We start from the raw sequence: 24,707 nt of genomic DNA on the forward strand, positions 1-24,707 counted from the left end.
AATTGATTGGCTCTACGGTCGCGAAACTTTTCTTTCAAGTCATTGCTGTTCTGGTATTTGCGGAGCACACACACAGATGCATGACGCGCCGTACTTTTAACAGCCATGAGCAACGCGTTTTCTGGGTGCCTGTTTCAGAGAACGGTGGAAGTGTAGCAGCGAAGTTTTTCGTACAAAATGCGCGCCTAACCATTCCTTTTACGCATTGATAAAGTGACCATATTTGACTGGAACAGCTCACCAGAGTAGTAAGAATCATGATGAAAGCTTGCCTGGGCAGTGTCCCGAGAAGGATTTATAATGTTGACACCATATACCAATATATTTATTCAATGTAAAATGCATTGTCTCTCATAGCTAAGTATTAGGCGAACATTAATTGTTTACCGGAGCATCATATATAACATTGCGTGTTGAATTTGCAGACATTCTTTTTACGCAAAATTTATGGACAGACACGGCGCATGTATGCATTGCCAAACAAGTAGACCGCTTCAACACTACATAGCTTGCGATATCCAAGCCGCAACCTTTCTCGATTCACGCGCTTTTGAAGAAGGATCTGTGGTTGAGTAATGGCAGCAGAACGAGGCCGATATATCCTACAAGTACGACTCGAACCACCCATACCCGAAGCATACATGAAGTGAACGAGCGCGCGCGGCAGCCCAGCGAGTGGAGCGAGTGACGTCACGGCCATGATGTCACTCGCGAGAGGGCGCCACCTCGACGAGGGCGGCGATATGGTCTTGTTGGTCAGCCATCACTGAAAGGTATCTGTATAGCACAACAAAGCAAGAACACAAGAAAAAAACGAAGACGAAGACAAGCGCTAACAATCGAGAACGAAAATTTACTTCCAGGATCGGTCATACGTCTTGTTCGTCCCTTCCTCTACGACTCACTGAACCGCTTTTAGGTAATTGTGTCTTCATAAATAACCATCGGACGAAATGACCATTCATGTCGTGACCGATCATTTATGTTCGTCATACACTCTTGTCATACTATGGCAATTTTGGTACATACGAAGTTAACGAAACGACCATGAGAGCAGCAAGACGTAGGCGGCTAGGTAGATACATATACTGTCAAAGTGGGAAATGTTCCCCGAGAAATGCTTCGCATTAAAGAAAAAAAGCTATTGAAGGTTGCGGGTCACAAGAGGGACATGCTGAACATGCGCTTCAAGTTAGCATACGTGTTGTGCTTCCCGAACGCCAACGGAAGGTCGACTCAGAAGTGCAAACCCTCCTTTCTCAATTTGTTTTCCTTATGTTTCTTGTTCGCTCTTCTTTTAACTTTGACTCGTTATTATGGACGACTCGCATAATGGACCATTTTCCTGGGAAACACGACTCTATACCAAAAGTGTGCGTGCGTGCGCCGACCGACTGATATGCGAAAATGATCACGCTGGTGGCCACAAAAACAAGCCATATTTCATGTTGCTGTTAAGTGCCTCGCACCAACCATCTAATCCGTCATACTGCGAAGCGAGCGACCGGCGCAAACGGCACCCGCCAACTCGGTGGCACGGCGCTCCTAGCGGCGCCGGAGGAGTCGCCCGCGAAGACGGCGGCCGCTGCCAGGTGGCGCGCCCTTTCTCCCGCGCCGCTTGCGTCAGAGTCGCGCGCCTCAATTATTCACGCTCCAGAGATGGCGCTCTCCCCGGGTTTTTGCTCGTGGCGCCTGCAGCTGGGGCGCGTCTTTCTCGTTTTCCCTCGTTCGGCGTTTTTTGCCTTGTGCGCCGAGGAGACCGCGGCTTGCAACCCCTTTGTGCGTCCGCGCATGCACAACGCTCCGGCCGCGGTCCGCGCCCGTTACCATGACAACGCTTCCCGGAGTTTTGATTTTCTTCGGGCAGTCTTTTTGTTTGCCGCAGCTCCGGCGGCGCTGCCCGTTGCGAAGGGATGCTTCGCCCGCGTGCTTTTGCTGCGTCCTTTCAGAGCGCTTTTGGGAATGGGTGCTCCCCTGGCCGAGCTGTATAGCTCGCATGTGCTCTCGCTCCCAGCTACAGCGGTCGCCACGTAAAAAAGAAGCGAGCTCTGTTACCAAATGATGAACATAGCCGCTTAATATGTATCTGCATTGACGCCTGCCTGTCACTGTTAACGAGAACGCACTCCGTTCTCGTTGATCTGAGGATCCCTCGGAAGAGGCATACGCTACGATTTACCGCATTGGTCGCACTTGAACAATTCGGCTTTCCTCACTCGACTCTCTCTTCCATCTCTTCCGAACAGTAGAACAAAAATCCGGCCTCTAGGGTCCTCTTCGCGTTCATTCCATAGCCACGGGTCTGGATTCCGGCACGTTTGATGTCTCTCGGGGTGTATTCGTTAGCTGCCTGCTGTGAAGCGTTTACGCACTGCGTGATGCAATCCGTCAACGGGACATCTTACATCCGCCGCGGTTGCCGTGACTGGAGCTGGCTAACACAGCCAGGTTTGCGTCTTTCGCACATACGTACGCACCTAGGAATGTAGACCTCGGAACAGCCGCTGCTGTAGCACAATTGGTGCAACGCACGCGTAATGCTGTCGATATCCGACGTGGTTGCTTTGGTGCTGCGCTGCTTAGCACGAAGCCGCAGCACGACATCCCAGCATTGCCACGAAAGTCATGGCACACGGGCTTTAAACGCAGGCCAGCAGAAGGCTTGCAAGACGAACTTGCAATGAATGTGGTATGCGCTGGACGCCGCCAGCGCTGACACATTGACATTGTAATAGCAGAGAGAGCGCACTATAGGGCCGCGCAACACCGGTCAGACGGTTAGTCGTGACTTCCGAGATCGTCCATGGTCCTTGTTCTGGTCGAGACCGTTCGTGGATCCATCCTGAACGCTGACTCGTAGGCTGTTACATCACCCGGGTCTCCCAATCTAAAGCTCTCAAAGTTTCAGTTACATTCAGCATGTCACATACAAAAACTCGCGAATTTCAATCATTCTCGAGCTAAGCTGCTGAAGCATTGAAACATATCGAAAAGGACGCAACATCAACATTATTCGAGCTAGTCTGAAATAGGTCATGCACAGTATAAAAGAATATTCATATAACAGATTTCATTTCTGGCACGTGTGGTGCAGCTTTTCTCGGGTGGACGCAACCGGAGGCAGTGATATTATTCAAGACAATTTATTTCGTTAAAATGTTTACGTGAGGCATTGTGCAGGAGACAATACTGAGCTAGAACATACGCTGGTGCCTTCTTTCACAGCCTTGTGTTCTACTACGCCGACACTTTCGCTTAACACACCTAATGCCTGGACACTTGCAGGGATCTCCAGTCCTGCTGGTGCTTAAACAAACAAACAGGTCATAATTTCTCTTTACACATCATCATCATCATCACCAGCCTGGTTACGCCCACTGCAGGGCAAAGGCCTCTCCCATAGTTCTCCAGCTGCCCCGGTCATGTACTGATTGTGGCCATGTTGTCCCTGCAAACTTCTTAATCTCATCCGCCCACCCCACTTCCCCTGCTAAGCTTCCCTTCTCTTGGAATCCAGTCCGTAACCCTTAATGACCATCGGGTATCTTCCCTCCTCATTACATGTCCTGCCCATGCCCATTTCTTTTTCTTGATTTCAACTAAGATGCCATTAACTCGCGTTTGTTCCCTCACCCAATCAGCTCTTTTCTTATCCCTTAACGTTACACCTATCATTCTTCTTTCCATAGCTCGTTGCGTCGTCCTCAACTTTAGTAGAACCCTTTTCATAAGCCTCCACGTTTCTGCCCCGTACGTGAGTAGTGGTAAGACACATCTGTTATACACTTTCCTCTTGAGGGATAATGGCAGCCTGCTGTTCATGATCTGAGAATGCCTGCCAAACGCACCCTAGCCCATTCTTATTCTTCTGATTATTTCACTCTCATGATCCGGACCCGCAGTCACTGTCCTAAGTAGATGTATTCCCTTACCACTTACAGTGCCTTGCTACCTATCGTAAACTGCTGTTCTCTTCCGAGACTGTTAAACCTTTACAGACGCGCATCCAAATAGGAGTTGCGATTATATTCTGGTATATAGAAATTGAGGCTGCCGCAAGAATAAAACCGGTTGCTGTATATCGGTGCTCTATCGATCGTTGCCCCGTTGGCTTTAATCTTTATTTTCCAGTCTTCTCTTTTCCTGGAGGGGGGGGGGGGGGGAGGTGATGACGCATAAGACGTGAAAAGGCGCCCTTGAACGTGCAGCCACTCGTTTGAGTAATTTTAATAACTTGCAAGGGATTGTTTTGCAGAGCACATTATATCGCGTTCACTTTCTGCGTGTTTTTTGCGCGACCCGGAGACGTTCGTCAAGTTTTACATCGGAGGTGGAGAAAATCACGCGTTTCATTGTAATAATTCGTGGAAAGAACGTAGCAGCGAGGAGGTTAGCGCTCAAGTCCGTGGATCGTGATGAAAGTCCCGGATCGTGGCGGCCTCCTTGTACTCAGCTTCAGGAAAAACGCTGCAGCAAGGGGAACCTTGGAACAGATATGTTTGACAACATGTTTGAACATATATATTTGTCTCGATGACGTTTTAAGTATATAGCTGCAGCAGGAAAGGCTGTCAAGAGTGCGGACTACCAGCGAAGCTCAGCGCTACGATTCCGTGCAGCTCAAACAAGTGTTTTTGTGTGTGCGGACAACCTCGATGCTAGTGGCAGTGAAAGACGCAGGAATGAACGCACACACAAGGCTTGACCATGCCCCGTAACGTGAGACGGCATCGAGTGAAGACGAGGAAGGATTTAAAAATACACATGCTCAAACATGTCAACACAAATCGCTACGCTTGCACACGCGGCATATATCGATAGTATCGCCTTTAGTACGCAAAACCACAAGCGTCACCTGAGAAACGAAAATTTTAACAAAACAAGAAATATAATGTGAAAAACAGGCGTAGAAGACGCGTCTCTGTGATTGCAAAGGCGAGAGTTAAACACTGAGACAATCGAGAAGCTGAAAAAGCCATCGCTTCCTCAGATCACGAGAATTTCGTGCAGTTTCTCCCCGTCAAGGACAGTACATTCGAGTTGCCTCAGGACTACCCTTGGCTCGATAAACCATTAGACCGAAGCATACCCGGCAGCGTATAGTTTCACAGGTGCGAAAATTGTAAGATTAAGAAGACAGAAAGAACAGCCAGAGAGAAATGATAATGAAGTTGGCATGCAATGTAGTTAATACTTAACGATGAATAAATATTACAAGAAATTAGTTTTTTTCCGAAATTCTCACTTTATATTCTTGTATGTTCGTACAATCGCACCATTACCCAATTACAGTTCAGAGCCGAAGAAATAGCCTAAATCTGTTGTCTTTTTTTACAGTAACATTAACTCGCTGACCGTTCCAAAAGGCACTCTATTATGTATTCAAAGAAAGCGCGCCTATTTGTTTTGAAGCGAAATGATTAAACGACGATGGTTCATATAGGCAGCCACAGCTTGTGTGGGCCCTATACGTCGTACGTAAGAGAGCAGAACCCGAAGATGTGACGCCGCAACGAACACTAGTCAGATGTTTTTTTGTTTTGTTATTGTTGTTTCTTTTAATGGGAGCTTCGCCGTATAGCCTGTTATACAGGAGCCTTTTGAAAAAGCTCGGTCGATACTGCGGTCTAGACCAAAGGGAACAAATATATTCAGAATTAATAGTATCGCTAGGAAGCCACTTGTCCAAACTTCTACACTTCAAAGAAAACTACTGTTTCCGCTTCGTTTTCGGCGCCACAAAAGTGAACATCTGTGAGAGTAACACATTTTAAAATAAAATAACAAATTCTTTCACACAAATGAGGCACAACTAAGCGTGAGCGCGAGAAGTCAAAACTTTTGGCAATTAGGAGACATTGAGGCGTGATTGATGACTTCTTGTTAGGATGGCTGGTTATCGGTCTAATAAAAGTGGCACGCGCTCGGAGCAGCAAGGAAGAAAAACTGTTTCCAGAACCCGAGACGGGCTCGAGCTCGCCCCTCGCGAAAAAGCACAAGGGAGGCTGACGCCAGATCGGGAAAGGCTGATAGCTGACTCGGCCGAGAAGGAACCGATTGGAAGTTTGGCCCGACCATCCATCAAGCCAACAGCGGTCAACATTAATTATGGCGACAGCACGACAGCAGCGAAATGCGAACGCGTTCTCAAAACGGCAAGAACACCCCGTGGACGCGTTATCACTCATCCTGGTCATCGCTGACGGCCCGGCCATCTTTGTGCAACAGAAACCAATCCTGTCTCTACAGTATACTAGCGCTACGACGCAGCGACGTCACGTTGACAGACATTCGCAACTAGTGATTTCAATCGTTGTAAGCGCCTACGTATAGGCACAGCGCTCAAAGTGTACTTATGTGTCTTCCAGTATATGGGGTCATGCGACTCGCCAAGATTTAATTTTCAAGGCTGACAATCCCGTAGGCGTTCTGCCAGCAAGCGCCCAACCCAGCGTCCGCTAATCTCCTGACTTTTTTTTTTTTTTTTTGTTCACTCCTCACATTCCTTTCCTCAACGTTTATAAGTAAGTACCCCATGGCAGGGGCCTTTAAGGGTACAATGAATGGTGATGATGATAATTAATTGTGCGCGTAGTAGTTCCTGCCGCTTCGACAATCTCAAGTAATACAGGGCGCCGAAGGTCACACGTTTAAATTCGTGAACAACACTTGGATAAAGGTGTGGCGCATCACCGCTGTTATCTATGCGTCCTGCAGCAGTGCCGACACCGCACAGCCGGCATGCGCCGCCGGCGACGAGCCTCTGCAGGAGAGTTCATTGCATTAGCCGTAATTGTTGACTCCGCCGTGTTCCATGGTCGAGGCGTGGATTTTTTTTACTTCATTGCAATTTGAAAACATGTTTCGCGGTAAGCAGTGGTATGTAGCGCATTATGGCCCGACGAAGAAAACTATTTTCTCTGTAGTCTTGCGCATTAGCACGCCACTTTAGAATAGAAAGAAACCTGGAATACAAAGAGACAAAAATATTGTCTCAAAAGGTGATAAGACTTCTTTTGCCGCACACTGTTGCCGCGTACTACATCGTTCCTGCATGCACCGCGCAACGCACAACTCGGCCCCCGAACAGCTCGTATCCTGCACAGTGCTGCGGGAAACCAAAAGCGAGCTTCAGCAAGATTCTTACGCGAAGTGTTTTCCTTGTAGCCCTCTTTGGCTTTACGTGTTTCAAATCATTCAGCACGTGGAATTCACCTTGGCCCCGTCGTTAGCAGAACTACCGGCGGTGGTCCCATCTTCTATAGCAGAACGCTTCGGCGCATGACTTCACCAGCGACTCCCCAGAGTCGGCAACTACAAATGCAAATCTAATGTATATACAACTATTAGCGCTATAACGCCACCGTGACATTCCAGTGGGCGCATTTCCTTTGCGCAATTTATGTTCACACGCCTCAAAGAGATTTGATGCCAAGGCGAAGGTAAACTGGGCGTCCGCCCTTTGGTGAAACCAGGCGACGCTTTTTGTGCAACAAAGCAACAGTAAGCTGGCCTAAGATTCTTATTTTGCGAACCCTTTCCGTCGTCAGGATATCCGCTGAAAATATGCAACAGCTTCTGAATCGCGCGGGTACATGAAATGGCAGTGCGGACTTGTAAAAATCACTTCTGCGACACGAGCACTTCCTCTCTCCTCGTGCTCTTCGCTATTTTGTGTACCTACAGCCGCCACAAATTCAGCGGAATAGAAGTGCAGCGCGCTTCAGAGGCCGCATGGAAGCTCGTCCCGTTTCCCGCTGCGCCGCGCGAGGAGGCTCGCCCAGCACGTGACCGAACACGTGGCACGCATGCGCGGTGCGCGCGAACTGAGCCTCGAGCGGCGTGCAACCCTTGGCGCAGTTCTGTCGCAAGAGCCCGACGAAAGGCGGCCGCTGCAAAGCGCAGCCTGTATGCAGCCCCGGCTGAAGTCGTCACGTGGAATCACGCAATCAATCGCAAGCACCGGCGAAGCACACTGACCTGGTGGAAGTGAGACAGCTGCATGTAGTTGTCCGCCAGCGAGGGCGCCTTGGGGTTGCCGCTTGCACCGCGTGCATAGTTCTGCGCAGAACAGCAAAGCCACGTGTTGTCACTACACGCACACACACACACACACACAGCGCGCACGCACCGCTGGCGGACGACAAGCCTGCGCAGGTGGCTCGCCACTGCACCCAACACAGCGCGTCGGCATGCGGTGTGCCTTGCAGTGATTATTTCAGCCGGGAGGGTTGCGCGCAAGATGCGACTGTTTGGCCTCATCTTGGTTTGCCGAGCTACGCGCGAGGAACACAGAGGGCAGCACAGGCAACACGTGTGTACCAATGCAAACACTGCACAATAATGTGCTTTGCAGTTAGCCAGTTGGTCAATGTCCGTAGTATTTTGGCCTAGAATTTTGGCTCATTTGGCCTAGAAGAGTGCGAGGCCTTACGCGGACCTCTATATATAGACTGTATACAATATTAACGGGATAGCTGTATTTCATCCAGCGTAAATGACAATGCCATATCGTGAAAATCAACCCGAAGAAATGTGAGTGTACGGTGTGATACAATGCGAGCCAGCCAGGCGTTGGCAGAAATTTAAATTGGTTGTCAAGCTTTCACGCCATATCGGTATTTGTTGATATATCGTTATGTATTGTTCCCGATATATGGTAATGTATGTGTTAACGTGCATATTAACTCGATATTTTTTTTTATTCTTAATTACAGTGCTTTCTTCTTTTTAAGGGGGGGGGGGGGCGCAAACCACAGACGGCATCGTGAAGAAGCTACTGTTGTTGCAAAAGCGAATTATTAGATTAGTCTGACGCGTGCCGTCTTTGCCTCACACAGCCGAATTATTCGCAATATTGCACGTACGTAAAGCTTCTTTACTCTATGAATTCAGGCGTTCCCGCCACTAAAAATTGTGTTTGAAATATAAAGACACCGCACAGAAAGCATTGCCAATCTTGAAAGAAACACACTTGCATATGACCCTCGCAATGCGGAATTACTTAATGTAATACAGTGTCACACAAACTATGCAGAAGCATTGACATAAACTGCAATCAATGAGAAGCAGCGGCAAAAGTGCGCCGAAATGTCTCCATTTATTTTCCTGTACATCTGCAAACTTGCTCTGTTCACCGCCATCACACATCATAGAGCGAGTCCAATAGCTGTCCGCCACAACACACAGCTGGGGACCAGGCGCATCCAGTGGGCGGTCATCCACCCGCAGCGAGTTTCGCAGATGCGCGATAATCAGGGAATGCTACGAATGGTGTCGCTCTACGCATCTGGCTGTGACGAACGTATACTGTGCGCGATCCGTGCATAAGTGCCCCGTGCTGCACATACGCAGCATGCAGGCTATAGTGTGGCTTCTTTTGCGTGGTTGTCCACAGAACCAGCACGATGTAAAGATATAAGCGGACAGTTCTCCCAAGAACACTCGGCCATGCCGACTGGGACGAATCACACGAGACATTAAGTTTCGAAACATGAGACAAAACAATACTACCTGGATTTAAGCGCTAAAAAATACCCCTTGACTATATGAGGCACGCCGTCGGGGGATAATTCGGACTAATTGTGAGCACCCGGGGTTCTTTAGCGTACAGCCAAATCTAACTGCACCAGAGCTTTTGCATTGCGCGCCCATCGAAAGGCGGCCGCTGTCGAACCCGCGGCCTCGAGGTGCAACCGCACGGCGACCACAGGATGTACGGCGGTGGGCGACATATCGCAGCAGCTAAACATACGCGGCCGTGGAGACGAGCATGTCGCTACGTGAGCACCGGGAACGACGGGCTCAGCTTGAGCCTCACTTGGCGGACAGTGTGGACGCTCACTCACGGACAGTTTAGTGCGTGACGGTGTGTATAGTTGCAGGCAGTGCAGACGCAGCCTTAAGACGAACAACGGCCAAATTGTGTGCATCACCGGGTTAAGATACGCGGGCTTTCGAAACCAGCGCACGGCCAGTCCACGACGAATCTTTCGACAATCCCGGTCATCCGTGGCTTCACGCGGTGCACTATGTCCATGCCGCGGCGCTGACGCAGGCGCTGACGCAGGCGCGAGACTTTCTCCCGCAAGCACCAAGACGCCACCGCTGCGCTCCTTTTTTAATGAAGCAATGAACGGCGCTAGTTGGTGGACATCCATGATTGTGCTGCGCTTAGTGTTACAGTGACGAACATAAGGAACAAGACGCGGACGTACAAGACTACGTGGCCTCTGGTTCCTTATGTTCGTCAGTGTAACACTAAGCGCAATTTAATCATCATAGACTGCTTCGTTACGGACTCCAAAAGTACTCGATGGGAGGTGCTCATTAATTTCAGGAAGCAGCAAGAACAAAGTATCCTCACATAAAAAGATGCACAGCCTAAAAATAAGCTTATTCTGCAACTTTTAGAGCCGATCGCAAATAATGGGTCTTAGCACTGCACAAAACACCGTCAAATGATGAATTTCATTCAAACTAATTCCGTTTTTCGACAAACTCACCGCTCATGGCCCTCGAAAGCGCCTGAGACTGAAAAAGGCGCAAAGCAGTCGAGCGCCTCTTGGTTTGCATGGTAAAGCGTGTACTAATGATAACCAAATTAGTGTTGTGTAGGTATGCAGCTTCGTTTCGGCATTGGTAGCCGACAAACGACGCCTTAAAGACCTAATTTTTTTAAAAGCTTTATTTGTTATATGCTCGACGTGGACATTCGATGTTAGATCAGACGAGAAGTGCACACCCAGATACTTAAATCACTGAGTTTTTGCAACTATGCTGTTGTTAATTGAATAGGTATTCCCAGGAGTATTTGTGAGCGCAGAAAACTTCATCTGCTGTGTGTTTTCGATGTTCATTTTGCCACAATATGCACCGCTCAAGTGAGCAGGTTATACCAGCCGGCCGGAGCACTACGTTAAGCGGGTTAGTTATTTGTGTATCACACAGTCGTCATCGAAAAGGCACATACTAGGCGTTAGCTTGTTAGCTGTGTCATAAATGTAAATTAAAAGTAGAAGCGGCCCTAATACTAACCCTTGTGGTACGCCCGATATTGTCGCAGTACAGGTAGAAATGTGCTCTCTAGTCTTGACGTGTTGAAAGCGACTGCGCAAGAACTCTTCAATCCAATACATGTAATTATCGTCAAGGTGCAGCTTACGAACCTTTTAGTTTAATCTTCTGTGGGGCACCCGATCAAACGCTATCGATAAATCTACAAAGATGGCATCAACACAGTGGAAAGCATGCAAAGAGTCATGAAGGTCGGTTGCAAGTTCAAATAACGGTGCTTGACAGGACCTTTTATATCTAAATCCGTGTTCTCGATCAAGCAGCATGTTCTACCAGTTTACAGCAAACCGAGGTCATCGAGATTGGTCTATAATTGTTGGGACATTTGGCTGACCTGAATACGGGAATGACGAGCGCTATCTTCGAATCGTCGGCAAGGCTCCACAGAGTGCTGCAATACAAGTGCTCATAAAGTAGCCGAACGTCAGTTTGAGTAGCTTACAGCTGATACCGTCACGGCCCGGGCTCCGCGGCAGTTTCTCGATTGCGGCGCGTGCTACGTGGTTACTAACATCGATTGGCACAAAAGATTGCCAATCGATTGACACAATCGATCGGCACGCGCCAAGGTTGGGATAGTTGGCGTGGAATGACCCAACTACAATTGAAGAATAGTTTTGTTAATCAGCATTTTTTATTTTTTATTATTATAACCTGCCATCTGTATATGCTCTGTGTTTCGTTCCATTCCATTATGTAACGCCTTCGCGCTTTGAAGGGGCAATAAATAAATAAATAAATAAGCTAGACTTATTTGTGACAAATCTCTCTGATAATTGTGAAACTCACGTGCTAGACGAACTAAGCGACCATAAAGTAGTACATAGCGTTTTTCCAGCTCCGACTCCTGATAAATCAACCACCAGATAACGATCTTGAATTACTCTAGAGCCGACTGCGGTAAACTGAATAGTATGTTGCAGGAATTTGGTCCGACTTTTTTAAAGGTTCATACCTCGCCCGCACAGTTTATGAAAACTGGTCGCTGTTTCGTGACAAACTAAAGGAAACTGAGTGTGTCTGCATACCGAAGCTAAAACTTAAACCAAGCGACGATGCTGCTGGGTTCACGAAAGAGGGGGAAAAAAAGTGTCTAAATAGAAAGAAAAAGAGTGTACCGCAGGGCCAAGCAAACAAACGCAGATCGGGACTGGGAAAACTATAAAGAGGCTTCGTACAAGGTTGAGGCTTCAATTAAAACAGCTAAAGACCACTATTTTACCCAAACTTGGCCCAGTTTACTCAAAACAAAACCAGCAGTTTTCTGGCAGCACATAAATCCCAAGTCTAAATTGAAGACATCTGCGCTAAAGGATGAAAATGGTGATGTGCTGTCCGTTGAAAGTACAAGCAAGATATTTAACATTTTTCACAAGTATATACAAATGAGGCTCCGTTACACAAGTTAGCCAATGACGTTGACCCAATCACGCTTTCCTTCGAAGGGGAAACACGTGCACGCAAATCGAAAAGTTTTTCTTGCTTAAAGCAAAAGAGTAATTTGATAAAGATTTCTCAGTTTGTAGACAATGGATGTTTCTAATAAATACGCTATTTAGCGTATTTTTATCCAGGCCACCTGAATGTTAAATTTACGACTGAACATAGGCTAAAACTAACTTTCTTGCAACTTTGTCGCCAGCTGTGCAGGCCATTTCAAGTTATATTCGTCCCAAATTATTTTTCACTTACAGTACAACTTGCTGGCAATTCGTTACTGTGAAATATAACCTTTCGGTAAAAGTTATCTCTCGGCAAAAAAAAATCCCAATATGCAACAAATGTTGCATATTTAGTTGCCGTACAAAAAACTCACGGGAACGTAAAGATCGATATCACGTTTTTTAAGTAAAAAGCCTATCTTCATTATCAAGGGAAAATCATGTGCTCGCCTAATTTAGGAAGACAAAATTTTTCGACAATGCGTTTTACGACTCGTACTTTCCAGCTTTCTAAAAACTTCACATGTTCCTAGCGGTGCTGAAACTATTTTTTTCGCAGAAATGTTTTACAGAAAGACTTCTTGCTTTAAATAGATAGTCCTCAATTTTTTTCAAAGAAATCGCTGGTGGTCGAGCACCAAGGTTGGGACAGTTGGCGTAGAACGACCCAGTTCTAAAAGCAGATGTATCAGTTATGTTAACAATTGAGGCTGGTAGATGATTCCATTCATTGGTAGTTTTAGGAATGAATCAGAAAAAGAAATAGGTTCGTGCGAAAATGTGGAACACTCAATTCATGGTGATGGTTAGTACGAGATGATATGTATGCAGATTCGGACAAAGGTGCACTTTTTAATTCCGAATTTTAGTAATAAATTTTGTGCAGCAGTGATAACCGTGCTAACTTCCTACGGGATGAGAGGAGAGGGAGGTTTAAAGCAGCCTTCATAGATGGATGTCCGAGAATAGTAGGAATGAAACGTGCGCTACGATTTTGTATAGATTCTATGGCATTTGTTAAGTAATCTAAGTCAAGGTCCCAGACAGAAGAGGCATATTCAAGCTTAAGACGTATTAGTGTTTTGCACAGAAGTAGCTTTAAGTTAACGGGGGCCATAGAGAAATTGCGACGGAGGTAACCGAGCGTGCGGTTAGCATTGTTAGTTACTTGCTCATGTCGCATGCTTGACAAGCTGATTGATGTGATGCAACATACGTAGCAATCTGGAGCACACTGGGCGATTTTCTGAGGAAGCAACGGAGCCCAGGTAATGTTGGTGTAGTTAAAGCCACCGCCTAAGATGATGATGAATTTTGGATATGTTTCAAATATTCCGTCAAGTGATTGTTGTAAATGATCGATAAAATCAATACATCTTCTCGGAAGGCGATACAGTGCACCTTTAATTCGCACCATCACCCAGGTCAGCGCCAGCGTGAAGTGAAACCAAACATGGCTGATAGTGACGTCAAACGGCAACCATCACGCGAGCTGCTCGTTCCTATGTTCACGAAATATTTCCAAGTGCTGAGGCAGAGATAGCTCACTGTTTTCAACATCTGCCGGAAGCCACGTTTTAGTTTCAATGATGATATCCGTCGAACACGTTTACCATCAGTTTTTCCAAGTATGCTGTGGAAATTGACCTGGCTAACAGATAGCTGTCTGCCGCTTTTGATTCTACTGCGCGCTGCTGGATTTGGAAAGTTCGCAGGGGCGGTTCACGGATAAGAGTGCGAATCAACCAGTCAGACTCGCCTCTCACTGCTTCTGCTCCAGCACCCCATTTTAGTCAAAATAGGCGGTGCGCATTATTATTATTATTATTATTATTATTATTATTATTATTATTATTATTATTATTATTATTATTATTATTATTATTATTAAGAAATGTTTAAAGTCTGGGGTCTTAAGTGAGAAGACCACGATGAGGCGCACCATAGTGGAGAGAATTCCGGTTTATTCTGACCACGACCTGCGGCCCTTTTGTGCACCGCATTGAGCAGGCGCTTTTGCATTTCGATCCCATCGAAGTGCATCCGCCGCGGCTCAATATTACTATTACTATTAAACATGTAAACAAAAACATCTAATAAGTATTCTGCCTGCATTGACATATTTCACAGTTAATTTATTGTGTCTTGTATTTACGTGGATAATCACGTACGGTTTATTCCCCTTTTATGCCGCTTCCTCGTTTTCTGTTTCCCTGCTTGTTCCTGACTCCCATTGTTTTTTCTGCCAGATCTTTTCTCTGAACATTTTGCCTCCCACACTACTTTTTAAGTGCATCAGTACTAAGGCTCCGAATCTGTTCCTGCGCACATTTATTGATTTTAATAAACATTTTATTGATTGATTGATCGATAGATTAATTACTTAATTGATTATTGCGTGTGAACACATGTGCCCTTGAAGGAGAGGAAAGCGTAAGCAAAGACGCAGGCTGGCAACTGCTACCTCAATAGGAGCACAACCCCTGACTGTAACTGTTATGCTAACGTTAAGGTAATTTGCCTTGTAAGACTCTGCAAGGATGTGTGGCCCAAAGTTCAAAGGAGAAGTCAGAGAAAGAGCCGGTTTCCTTCCAGGAGGCGCCCGCTATGCGCAGGCGCAGAAGCTCCACGCGCACAGCCTCGCCGTACGTGCTGGCGAAATAGTAGAAGTCGCAAGGAAAGCCCCCATCCAGAAAGACTAAGAACGCACCGAATCTCAAATTCGCTTTTGTGGAGTTAAACCGGCGGAACGCTAATGCAGCGTTACTTTTTTTTCTTCGTCTGAAATCCTTCTAGCAGCAACTTGAGTTGGGCGAGTTGGTTCAGCTTCGATAAAACTTGAAGCAGCGCCAAGACGACCAGAACAGGAATCGAAGACAAACACAACAGAATTGCCAAGAGGAAAATTTATTGAAAAAGGAACAACCAGCTTTTATAACATGTAAAAAAAACAATAACTAGAAAGATTAAAAGGTACGCGTACTGCGTACAAGTAGAGTTTTGTATCTAAAACATTTATCTGAAGTGACGCTGCGCTAACACATTTCTAATACTTTCTAATATTTCAATACATTTCTAACACAAAATCTATCTGAAGTGGCTGAGTGACGCTGCGCTAACACATTTATCTTTTGTTTTAGTAATGCAGCTAGCTTCTACATTTTTTTTTTTTTTTTGCTCTTTGCTTGTTTCGGAAACTTAGTATGACGGGTTTATTGGCTACTACTACGTTGTTCGTTCGGTACTTACCTAGTAGTCTGTTGTGTTAGTTTTTTGTTTCTGTCCTCGTCTTCTTCGCGCTGTTCCATGTTTTACTCAAACTTCTCGCAATTCTTGAGACAACGTATCCCGGCTCTTCTCTAGCATTCGCGAGTTATCAAACCACGGCGCGCAGTCGGATGAAGCACAGAGGAAGGGCAGGTGTGGCCCTGTTACATTCTGAATTGATAAACTATGTGCCCTCTAACGGCCGTTATTGCAGCGTGCTGTTTGGCCAATATACACTCTGCCACAACTCCGAGGTATCTCATACGCAGTGAACTCTCACTTGAATAAACTTCAAAGGACCCAAGGAAATAGTTCACTTAACTGAAAGTTCACTAAACTGATTATTCACTAGAATATGGAACAGCAGAAGGCAAAGCAAGCATCGAGTCAAAGGTGTGAAATGTAACTTATGGAGTTATATACATCAATATATAGGAAGTCCATGACAGTTGCGTTGCTGCCTATCTCATTCTGAACAAAAAAAAAATAATCATATTTTCATTTGCACTGGTGCTCTTAAAGCGCAAGAAGTAACAAAGCCATTTAGCGAGCCTATCTTTCTGAGTCTGGCACAGCTTGTAGCTGAGACACAAAGTCTAGCGCGAAACTTTCCAAGGCATCCCACAGCCTCGGCTAGAATTACAGGATTTTAATCTGCCTCTGCATCTTCCTCGTCGCACTCTTCTTCTTGGGGACGAACACGGGAAACAGTTTGCAGACCTGACAGTTCAGCACAGGTAACCAGCCCACCGTCACACTGCACATAGCCGCCGCTGGAGGGGCGATTTGGGGGCGGCGGGCAGCGGCTATAGTATACGCCACTGGCGTTTAACTGAAGTATGTTTGCATTGAGTGCATATGAAAGCTGCCCGGGATTTTCTAAAAGTTCTTTATTCAGAAATTTCGTTAAACGGACGTTCTTACAACTGAGAGTTTACTGTATATGTACTGTGCCCACGGCGCAACGCACAAAAGGCCTGGCGTGCTTCTTTTCGCAAATAGGCTTCGGGAAGAAATGGGGCCACAGAAAGCTTGTTTGCAGCAGAAACGGTCACTCGCACTTCGTGCAGGTTCGCAACCTTTCTCAGGTTATTTGGTGGACGCATGGCGTGCACAACGTGCGTGTCAGTTTTTTTTTCTCTTTGGATGAGTCCAGGTATTCTGCTTACGCTCTTAGCCTCTGAAGCAACGATTGAAACACACTGATGATGACCGCATAAGGGAATCCGGCTGCAACCAGCCGCGAGATTTGCAAGTTCAAACTCTCATTCGCTGTATGAAGCGACAAGTGAGCCGATACAGTTGCCCTTTTTCCCGAAAAAAGCAGTTTAACATTAAAGGAAATAAAGTTGCCGCTCAAGTAAAAAAAGACAAAGAGACATGATCCTCAATACAGTCCTTGGCGCAAGACAGAGGTTAACTATGAGGTACTGATAGAAAAAGTCATCAATGTCGCTTCTGCTTCTCAGCAAGTGAGAGTAGTTTTTGTGACAAACGGATCAATATAGCCAAGTTTCCTTAAATTTTTTAGCAAGGAACGACTGACCTGCAGCTGCCAGGTGCGAGTTTTCTGTCACAATGGCCCTAAGAGGCGTATCAGGTTCGTGCGCTTTTACACTGAAAAACACTTCTAGGCTGGTGCCTGTCCATTCGCTGACAAATCTGGCAAGATTCGGTAAAGAAAGTTTTTTCTGCACAGAGGCTAGAGCACAACTTTCTACCTTGGACGCCTTCGATACCGTGGGAGCAAAGTTCTTGATAATCACGGCGGTTGCCGTGTCAAGGAAAAGGGAATGCGGCACAACAGCAGAGCCGCCTCATTTGTTTGCCTGGAGAAGCGACAGCGCCTGGTGGTTCAAGAGGACAGCACATTCACGGTAGCGAGTCGGCACCCGCACGGAGGCACCGCTCGCAGTCTTCCTCGTCTCTGGCAAATACCGGAGCTCAGGCCAGCGAGGACCTTAAGGTCAACGCTGAACTTGGGTCATTTCTTGAGCGCGGAAGCGACGAATGAGAGCATTCCCGAATACGAGTATACTGTCCGGCATCCGAGGTGACTCGGGCTCTGGAAGCTGAACGAGGGTGCACCGGACTCGGTGAGTCAGCAGCCACGCGACGGAACAACCGCCATTGTGCGTCGGCCATCCACTCCAGGAACAGCGAAGAGTCGCAATTGGTCGCGGTAAAGATGCACTTGCATGTATGCAGAGTTGAGACCAGGCTTTTGCAATCGCGTTTGACGTGGCCTATCGAGGGTTTCACGGAAACAAATAGCGTGAGGACATCTTGAGGCATAAATTCTTTCCTCAAATAAAAACCGATATATTTCGCACGGTCCCACATTACCCGAGCGCAGGAGCATGTATGCAGTTGATTGACTCTGCTTCGTGCCATGCATTTCTACGCGTAATGTATTATATATAATGCATTGCTTATGTTTATCTGCCACAAAAGTGGCAATTTTATTCTCTTCCAATTTTAATTTTTACGCACTGCATCAGGCTATGTGCCGAAATACAAACTCCAAATTGGTGGAGCCGCTGCCTCTAAACCATCGATACCCCCTCGGTGTCTTGTCAGCCCCACAGTCCATCTCAGCGTACCAGGAATCGGGAAAAAGTCTGAGCTGTCGTCGCCTGTGCTGAAACAACAGTCTCTGCTTCTTCTGCAGGAGAGGTACGCGGACAGTGCACATATTTATACTGATGGTTCCACAAACATCCAGTGTTCGTCCAGTGCTGTGGTCGTCCCAGCAAGAGGTATTACCATCAGCTTAAGGACTGACCACCTAACGACATCTACATCTGCGGAACTAGCTGCTCTTCGCGCTGCACTTTGTTTCGTCAATGGGGAACCACCTCGACAATGGTCAATTTTCAGTGACTCAAAGGCTGCCCTACAATCTGTGCTATCAGCTCTGCGTCGCGGGCCATTCGAACAGCTCGTGCTCGATATTAGATGCCTATTCCATACATCCCATGAGAAAGGACATCACGTGACGTTTCAGTGGCTGCCAACTCACTGCGGCGTCATAGGAAATGAAGACGCCGATAAAGCCGCTCGGACAGCTCTTGAAGACACACAGGAAGAGGCCATACCACTTTCACGATCCGACGCAGCCAGCAGACTTCGAGTGCTTGCACGGGAGATCACGCTCTCTCTATGGTGCACACCAAGCAGCCAGACAAACCGGAGCAATCGTCAACACGACCTGCCCTCCTTGATGCATCTCTGTGTGCCAACTGGACTCCGCCGAAGTGAGGCCACCCTGCTTTATCGCTTGTGGCTAGGGGTGGCCTTCACGAAATCTTACTCGTTTCGCATTGAAATGGCCGACAACGCTCTCAGCAATGCCTGTCTTTGCGAGGAGAGGCTGGAACACAGTCTGTGCGACTGTCCTGAATATAATGTTCAGAGACAGCCCCTGGCGTCCGTTCTAGCGCACCTTGACAATAGACCATTGTCAGTTGCAACTATTTTCACATATCGCCGACAGAAGACATCGCAGCTGAAGGCGACGAAGGGACTACTTCGGTTTATGAAGGAGACGGGCTTGAACAAGCGGCTGTGTCAGTGATATCACGTGCCGCGCAATAGTGACAGACTGTAACTAACGATGTGTGTGCTATGTTATGTGCTCCCTATCTCTTCTCCCCATCTTTCATCCCCCCCATCCCATGTGTAGGCTAGCAAACCGGTTAAGCTAAATTGGTTAATCTCCCCGCCTTCCATCTCCCCTTTTTCCTTCCTTCCTTCCAAATTGGTGGATGCGCGCATCGATATCGCAAGGCACGTATGACGCTTGTCGAGGGAAAAAGCGACAGACGCAGATCGAGCGAGGTTCGGCGATTGGGTACGTCTTCGGTCACACATTCCGCAGGACTGGCTAAGAACGGGCGCACACCCACAAGCGGAAGGGCCGCATGAAGAAACGTGTGCTTTATGTGTAGACGACAAAGACAACGACGGGAGTTCTCTCTGTTTCGCAGTGTGCAAGATCCCAAGTCCAAATTGATGACCCTACCCTTGTTCTCATAAACAGGTTGCTTTTGTAATAGGTTTCCTCGTCTCCTGTTTACGGTGCACCGTGAGTGTGAGTGAGCGAAAAACTTTGTCAGCTCTAGATTCGCTGGTCTTCTGCGGTCTTCAGATGGAATCGTCCATCTTCTAGCACAACGGTCCGTTGCCCTTAGTCCAGGGCTCCGCTGGATGCTGCTGCCAGTTGTGCTCGCCGAATCAGATCTTCTTGGTCGACCTGGCGATCGCTGGAGAGCACTCCCTCCCATTGCTCCGCACTCGGGTTTGGTATAACGGGTACCACGTCTATCTTCTGGCATGCCCACGTTATGTGATACAGCGTGGGTGTTTCGTGGCACCAGGGGCATTTGTCATTGTATTGTGTGGGATAAATTTTGCTGAGTACGTTTAGGTTCGGCTACGAGCCCGTTTGTAGCTGCCTCCACGCGACAGAGTCCTCTCTGCTAAGGGAGTTGTGCGGTGGTGGATACCGCTTTCTGCAGCCCTTGTAGTAATTTAGTATCGCCGAATAGTCTTGGGGTACAGGTTCGGTCGCCTCGAGGTCGCCTACGTTGGATGCTCGGTAATAAGTGTACCCTCGAGCTATCCTGTCCGCCTCTTGGTTCCCTGCCACTCCCGTTTGTCCCGGCGTCCATACTATCGTATGCCTAATTGGTTCTTCTTTTGCTTGTCGTTGTGTTATGTGGTCTCCGGAGCGGAGTATGCGGAGCGCTCCGTGCCCTATTCTGCCGCGTAGGTAGTTGCGGCACGCTGTTTGCGAGTCTGTAAGGATTGTTAGATACCGTTTAGACCGATATCCCTCCGCTGCCGCTAGAGCGACGGCCGCTTCTTCAGCCTCGACTATCGTACAGCCTTGTAGTGATGCGCTGGTGATCTCGCGTAGGTTCGAATCAATCACCGTTGCTACCGCGTTGCTGTTGCTCTGCCCCGCTGCTCTGGCGTATGTGGCTGCGTCCACATATACCGTCGTTTCTTGGGGTGCTAGTGTCTTTTGTAGGTATTCAGCCCTCGCTTCTCTGCGTGCTTTGTGTAGGTTGGGATCCTTGTTCCGGGGTATGGGTGCTACATTTAGTGTGTTGCGATGCTCGTCCGGAATCGTTTCGGTCCTCTGTATTTCTTGAAGTTGATCGGCGCAGCCTAGTTTCTTCAGGAGCTCCCTGCCAGATGGGGTCTGCTGTAGTCTGCGTTGTTGGGAGACTAGTTGCGCCTCTTTCAATTCGTCGAAGGTGTTGTGTAGTCCTAAGGCTAGGAGCTTTTCGGTTGAGGTGTTGTGGGGAAGGTGGAGTGCGGTTTTGTAGGCTTTGCGTAGAATCGCGTCCGCCTGTTGTACCTCACTCTTGATGGGATTGTAGTATGGGAGGCTGTATGCCACTCGGCTGACGACCAAGCTTCTGACCAGCTTGAGTGTGTCCTCCTCTCGCATGCCGTGGCGTCTGTGTGAGATGCGCGTGATCATGCGGGCCACTTGTAGGGTGGATGCCTTGAGTAGGGCGAGGGTGCGGGTGCAGCGTTGGTGTGACTGTATCCACATCCCCAGGATTCTGATGCGCGTCTTTTCCGGTATCGGCTTCCCCTCGAGGTAGACGTTGAGCTTTAACTCGTCGCTGGTGGGGACTGTGCGGTTTTGCTTTCCTCTCCAAACTCTCAGGAGCTCGGACTTCTCAGTGGAGCAGGCTAGCCCTCTTGCTCTGACGTAGTCCTCTACGCAGGTGGCAGCTTCTTGTAACTTCTTTCTGTCTGAGCGAGCCTGTGTTAACCCAGATGGTGATGTCATCGGCATACATGTCATGGTGTATGCCGTCGATTTCCTTTAACTGTTTTGCCAAGCCAATCATTGCTATGTTGAAAAACGTGGGGGAGATGACCGACCCTTGAGGCGTCCCTTTGTTTGGAGTAAGGAACTTCTCTGATCGGAGCCCTCCGAGGCCAATCGTTGCCGTTCTGTTTGAAACGAAGGCTTTGACGTAGCCGTGGACTCTCCTCCCGCAGTTCAGGTCGTTCATGCCCGTGAGGATAGCTTCGTGGCTTACATTGTCAAAAGCCCCCTCGATATCCAATGCCATTATTATATTCTCCCCACTCCTGGGGACGTTCCCGAGTACTTCTTTGATTTGAAGGAGTACGTCTTGGGTCGATAATTTTGCTCTGAATCCAAACATGTTGCGGGGATACAGTTCGTTGTCCTCCATGTACTGTTGTAGTCTCAGCGTCACCACTCGTTCGTACAGTTTTCCCAGGCACGATGTGAGCGAGATCGGTCTGAGGTTCTCAATTTGCAGTTTATTGCCTGGTTTAGGAACCATCACTACCTCCGCATGCTTCCACTCCTCTGGGACGGTCTCAGCTTCCCAGTGTTTGATGAGATAGTCGGTTCATTCTGCGACTATCTCTTCACTGAGGTTGCGGATGAGTGCGTTATTTATCTTGTCTGCACCCACGGCCATGTTTCTGGTTGTGCTTCGAATCGCTGCGTAGACCTCTTCTCGCGTGATGGGTCTGTCCGGGTTAACGTTTTCTCTTCCTCGGTAGCGCTCTGCGTAAGCTGCTGGGTTTGTGTCCCCGAAGCATTTAACGCGTACCTTCTCCAGGAGTTCCGAGTCTGGTCCCTCGAACTGGTGGATGAACCGGTAGATGGTTTTGTTGTTTTCTGTCTTGGTCTTGGTCGGATCTATGAGAGCCTTGAGGATATGCCACGTCCTCGCTGTGTTCAAAGTTCCGTTGAGGGAGTCGCTGAATTGCTGCCAATTTTGCCTTGCCAATTGCGCCGCGTACCCCTCTGCTTTGGCTGTGACTTCTGCGATCTTTATCTTTAGCTTCATGTTGTATTTTTGTTTCTTCCACTTCTTGGTGAGCCCGCGTCTAGCTTCCCACAGCTTGAGCAGTCTGGCGTCTACCTCGGTCGTCTGCGTCGTTCGCGCGAATTCTTTGGTGTACTTGCGCTGTTTTTCAATGAGCATTTTCCCCACTATTCTATCGATTGGATCCCGTTCTCGGCGAGATTCCTATCGTACGCCTCTCGAAAAGCGCTCCAGTCCGTAATTTTTGCCGATCCCAGCTGACGCCTTAGCCTGTCCGAAGTTACCTGCGTCTTGAGTATGCAGTGGTCACTACCCAGGTTCTCTAACAGGTTCTCCCACACTGCTTGTTCCGCTCCTCGTATGAACGTGAGGTCGGGGCAGGTGTCGGTACTAACGCTGTTTCCGATTCTGGTTGGAGTGTCTGAGTCTGTGAGGATGTTGCAGTCGGTGTTCTCTGCTGCCTCCGCTAGCGTTTTGCCTTTTGGGTTTGCTGTTTGGTATCCCCAGCTTTTGTCCATGGCGTTAAAGTCTCCTAGGATGATTAGCGTGCTGTCTTTCGCTAGTTTGCGTGCGCCATGGGAAAGCTCGTAGAATTTTGCCTTCCTCTGTTTCGGGGGGCTGTATGCATTTACAATAAATATACTGCCCCTCTTTCTTTTCTTCTTTGGTACGATTTCTACAATCACGTGCTCTACGTCGGTGTCGGTTATCCTGTCGTGGCTTAAGGCGATAAATACCTCGCTGACTAGGGTTGCCGTTCTTCCTTTCTCTTGAGTCTCGTAACACGTGTATCCTGCGAGTGTTGGTGTCGTGTCCGTCTCTTGAAGCGATATGATGTCGGGCACTGTTTGTTGTGTGTGAATGTATTGTTGGAGGAGGCCCTGCTTCTTACGGTAGCCTCTGCAGTTCCATTGCCATATATCTAACGTTTCTTGCTTGCTTAAAGTTGTACTGGCCATGTTTAAGCCTCGGTGTTGTTTTCGGATGTGTCGGCGAGGGATGCCAGCGCGGGGCGGTGGTAGGCCTTCTCTCTAATGTTCTCGGTAAACTTCTGCTTGCGGATGCTGCTTCGGAGCTCTGTGACTTGTAATTGCACTTGCTGCATTTGTTGCTGCTGTTGCTGCATCATCTGCTGCATCATTTGCTGAATCTCTGCTTTAAACGTGGGGAAATCCTCCTTGCCTGCTTGCCATGGGGCTTGGGTTTGTACGGTCTGTGGCTGCGGAGGGCTGTTCGACCTACGGTCTCGCACTGCCGTCGTCAGCTCTGCTATTTGGCGTTCTAGCTCTTTCTGCCTAGCGCGTGATAGCTCTAATTCGCGTCTCAGCGCTATTTTCTCCGCGTCCGCCTGTCTAGGCTGTTCGCGGTTGCTGTTTGTGTTGTTCTTTTCGTTAGCTACCCCACCCGAGTGCGGAGCAAACCAAGGGTTTTCGGCTCCCCAGCTCACCTTGACGTCGCAGTTCTTTCGGGTAGGCTTCTTCTTCGTCTTCTTCCTCTGCTGCTGCTGCTGCAGCTCGCTCCCTCCCTTAATGGCCAGGGGCGGCAGGGGCGGGAAGGACCGTGACCGGCTCCGTGAACGGCTCCGCGACGCCCGGGATCTCGAACGGCTCCGCGAAGTCTCCCCCTCCGAGCTGAACCATCTCGGCTTCTTGCCGCGGTCGTCCCGGCTACGACGTCTGCTCTCGCATCCGCCGCCGTTGTTGCCGCCGTTGGCCTTGCCTCGCAGGTCGCTGGCTTTCTTTAGTCGGTCTTGGCACTCCCGCGATCCGGTAGCATGGTTGCCTCCGCAGATCAGGCATCTCGGGGTACACTGGTGATCATTTGGCGGGTTCTGCATCCCGCACTGTTTGCAAGCCTTGGCCTCCGGTGTGGGGCACACGTCGGAGCGGTGACCAGCAAACGTAGCAGATTTGTCTTGTGCGCCGGTACGGGTAGCGCTTGTACTCGGCTCCGCAGTAGATGACGTGTTTTGGTGTGATGGGTCCGTCAAAGGTGATGACGGCCGTCTTGGTCTTGCCTAGTCTTCGGGCGCTGTGGATGGTGACACCCCGTGTGCGCGTCCACAAGTCGGTTTTCAGTTCCTCCG

The 24,707-nt window shown here is 48.3% G+C and overlaps 2 protein-coding genes across 5 annotated transcripts in view; one reads left to right on the forward strand and one right to left on the reverse strand.

Annotated features, from left to right (window-relative positions):
* Positions 1–24,707, reverse strand: part of nab (NGFI-A-binding protein homolog) — a 941,120-nt gene that overhangs the window by 669,423 nt on the left and 246,990 nt on the right. For all 4 annotated transcript variants that reach the window (XM_072288146.1, XM_072288148.1, XM_072288145.1 and 1 more), the window contains one exon: positions 7,981–8,061. In XM_072288146.1, the coding sequence (XP_072144247.1) occupies positions 7,981–8,061 (81 nt within the window). The remainder of the gene's footprint in view (positions 1–7,980; positions 8,062–24,707) is intronic.
* LOC129384585 (uncharacterized) overlaps positions 1–24,707 on the forward strand; it is a 148,470-nt gene that overhangs the window by 5,973 nt on the left and 117,790 nt on the right. The window lies entirely within an intron of this gene.

This window comes from Dermacentor andersoni, chromosome 5, assembly GCF_023375885.2.
Source record: "Dermacentor andersoni chromosome 5, qqDerAnde1_hic_scaffold, whole genome shotgun sequence".
NCBI lineage: Eukaryota > Metazoa > Arthropoda > Arachnida > Ixodida > Ixodidae > Dermacentor > Dermacentor andersoni.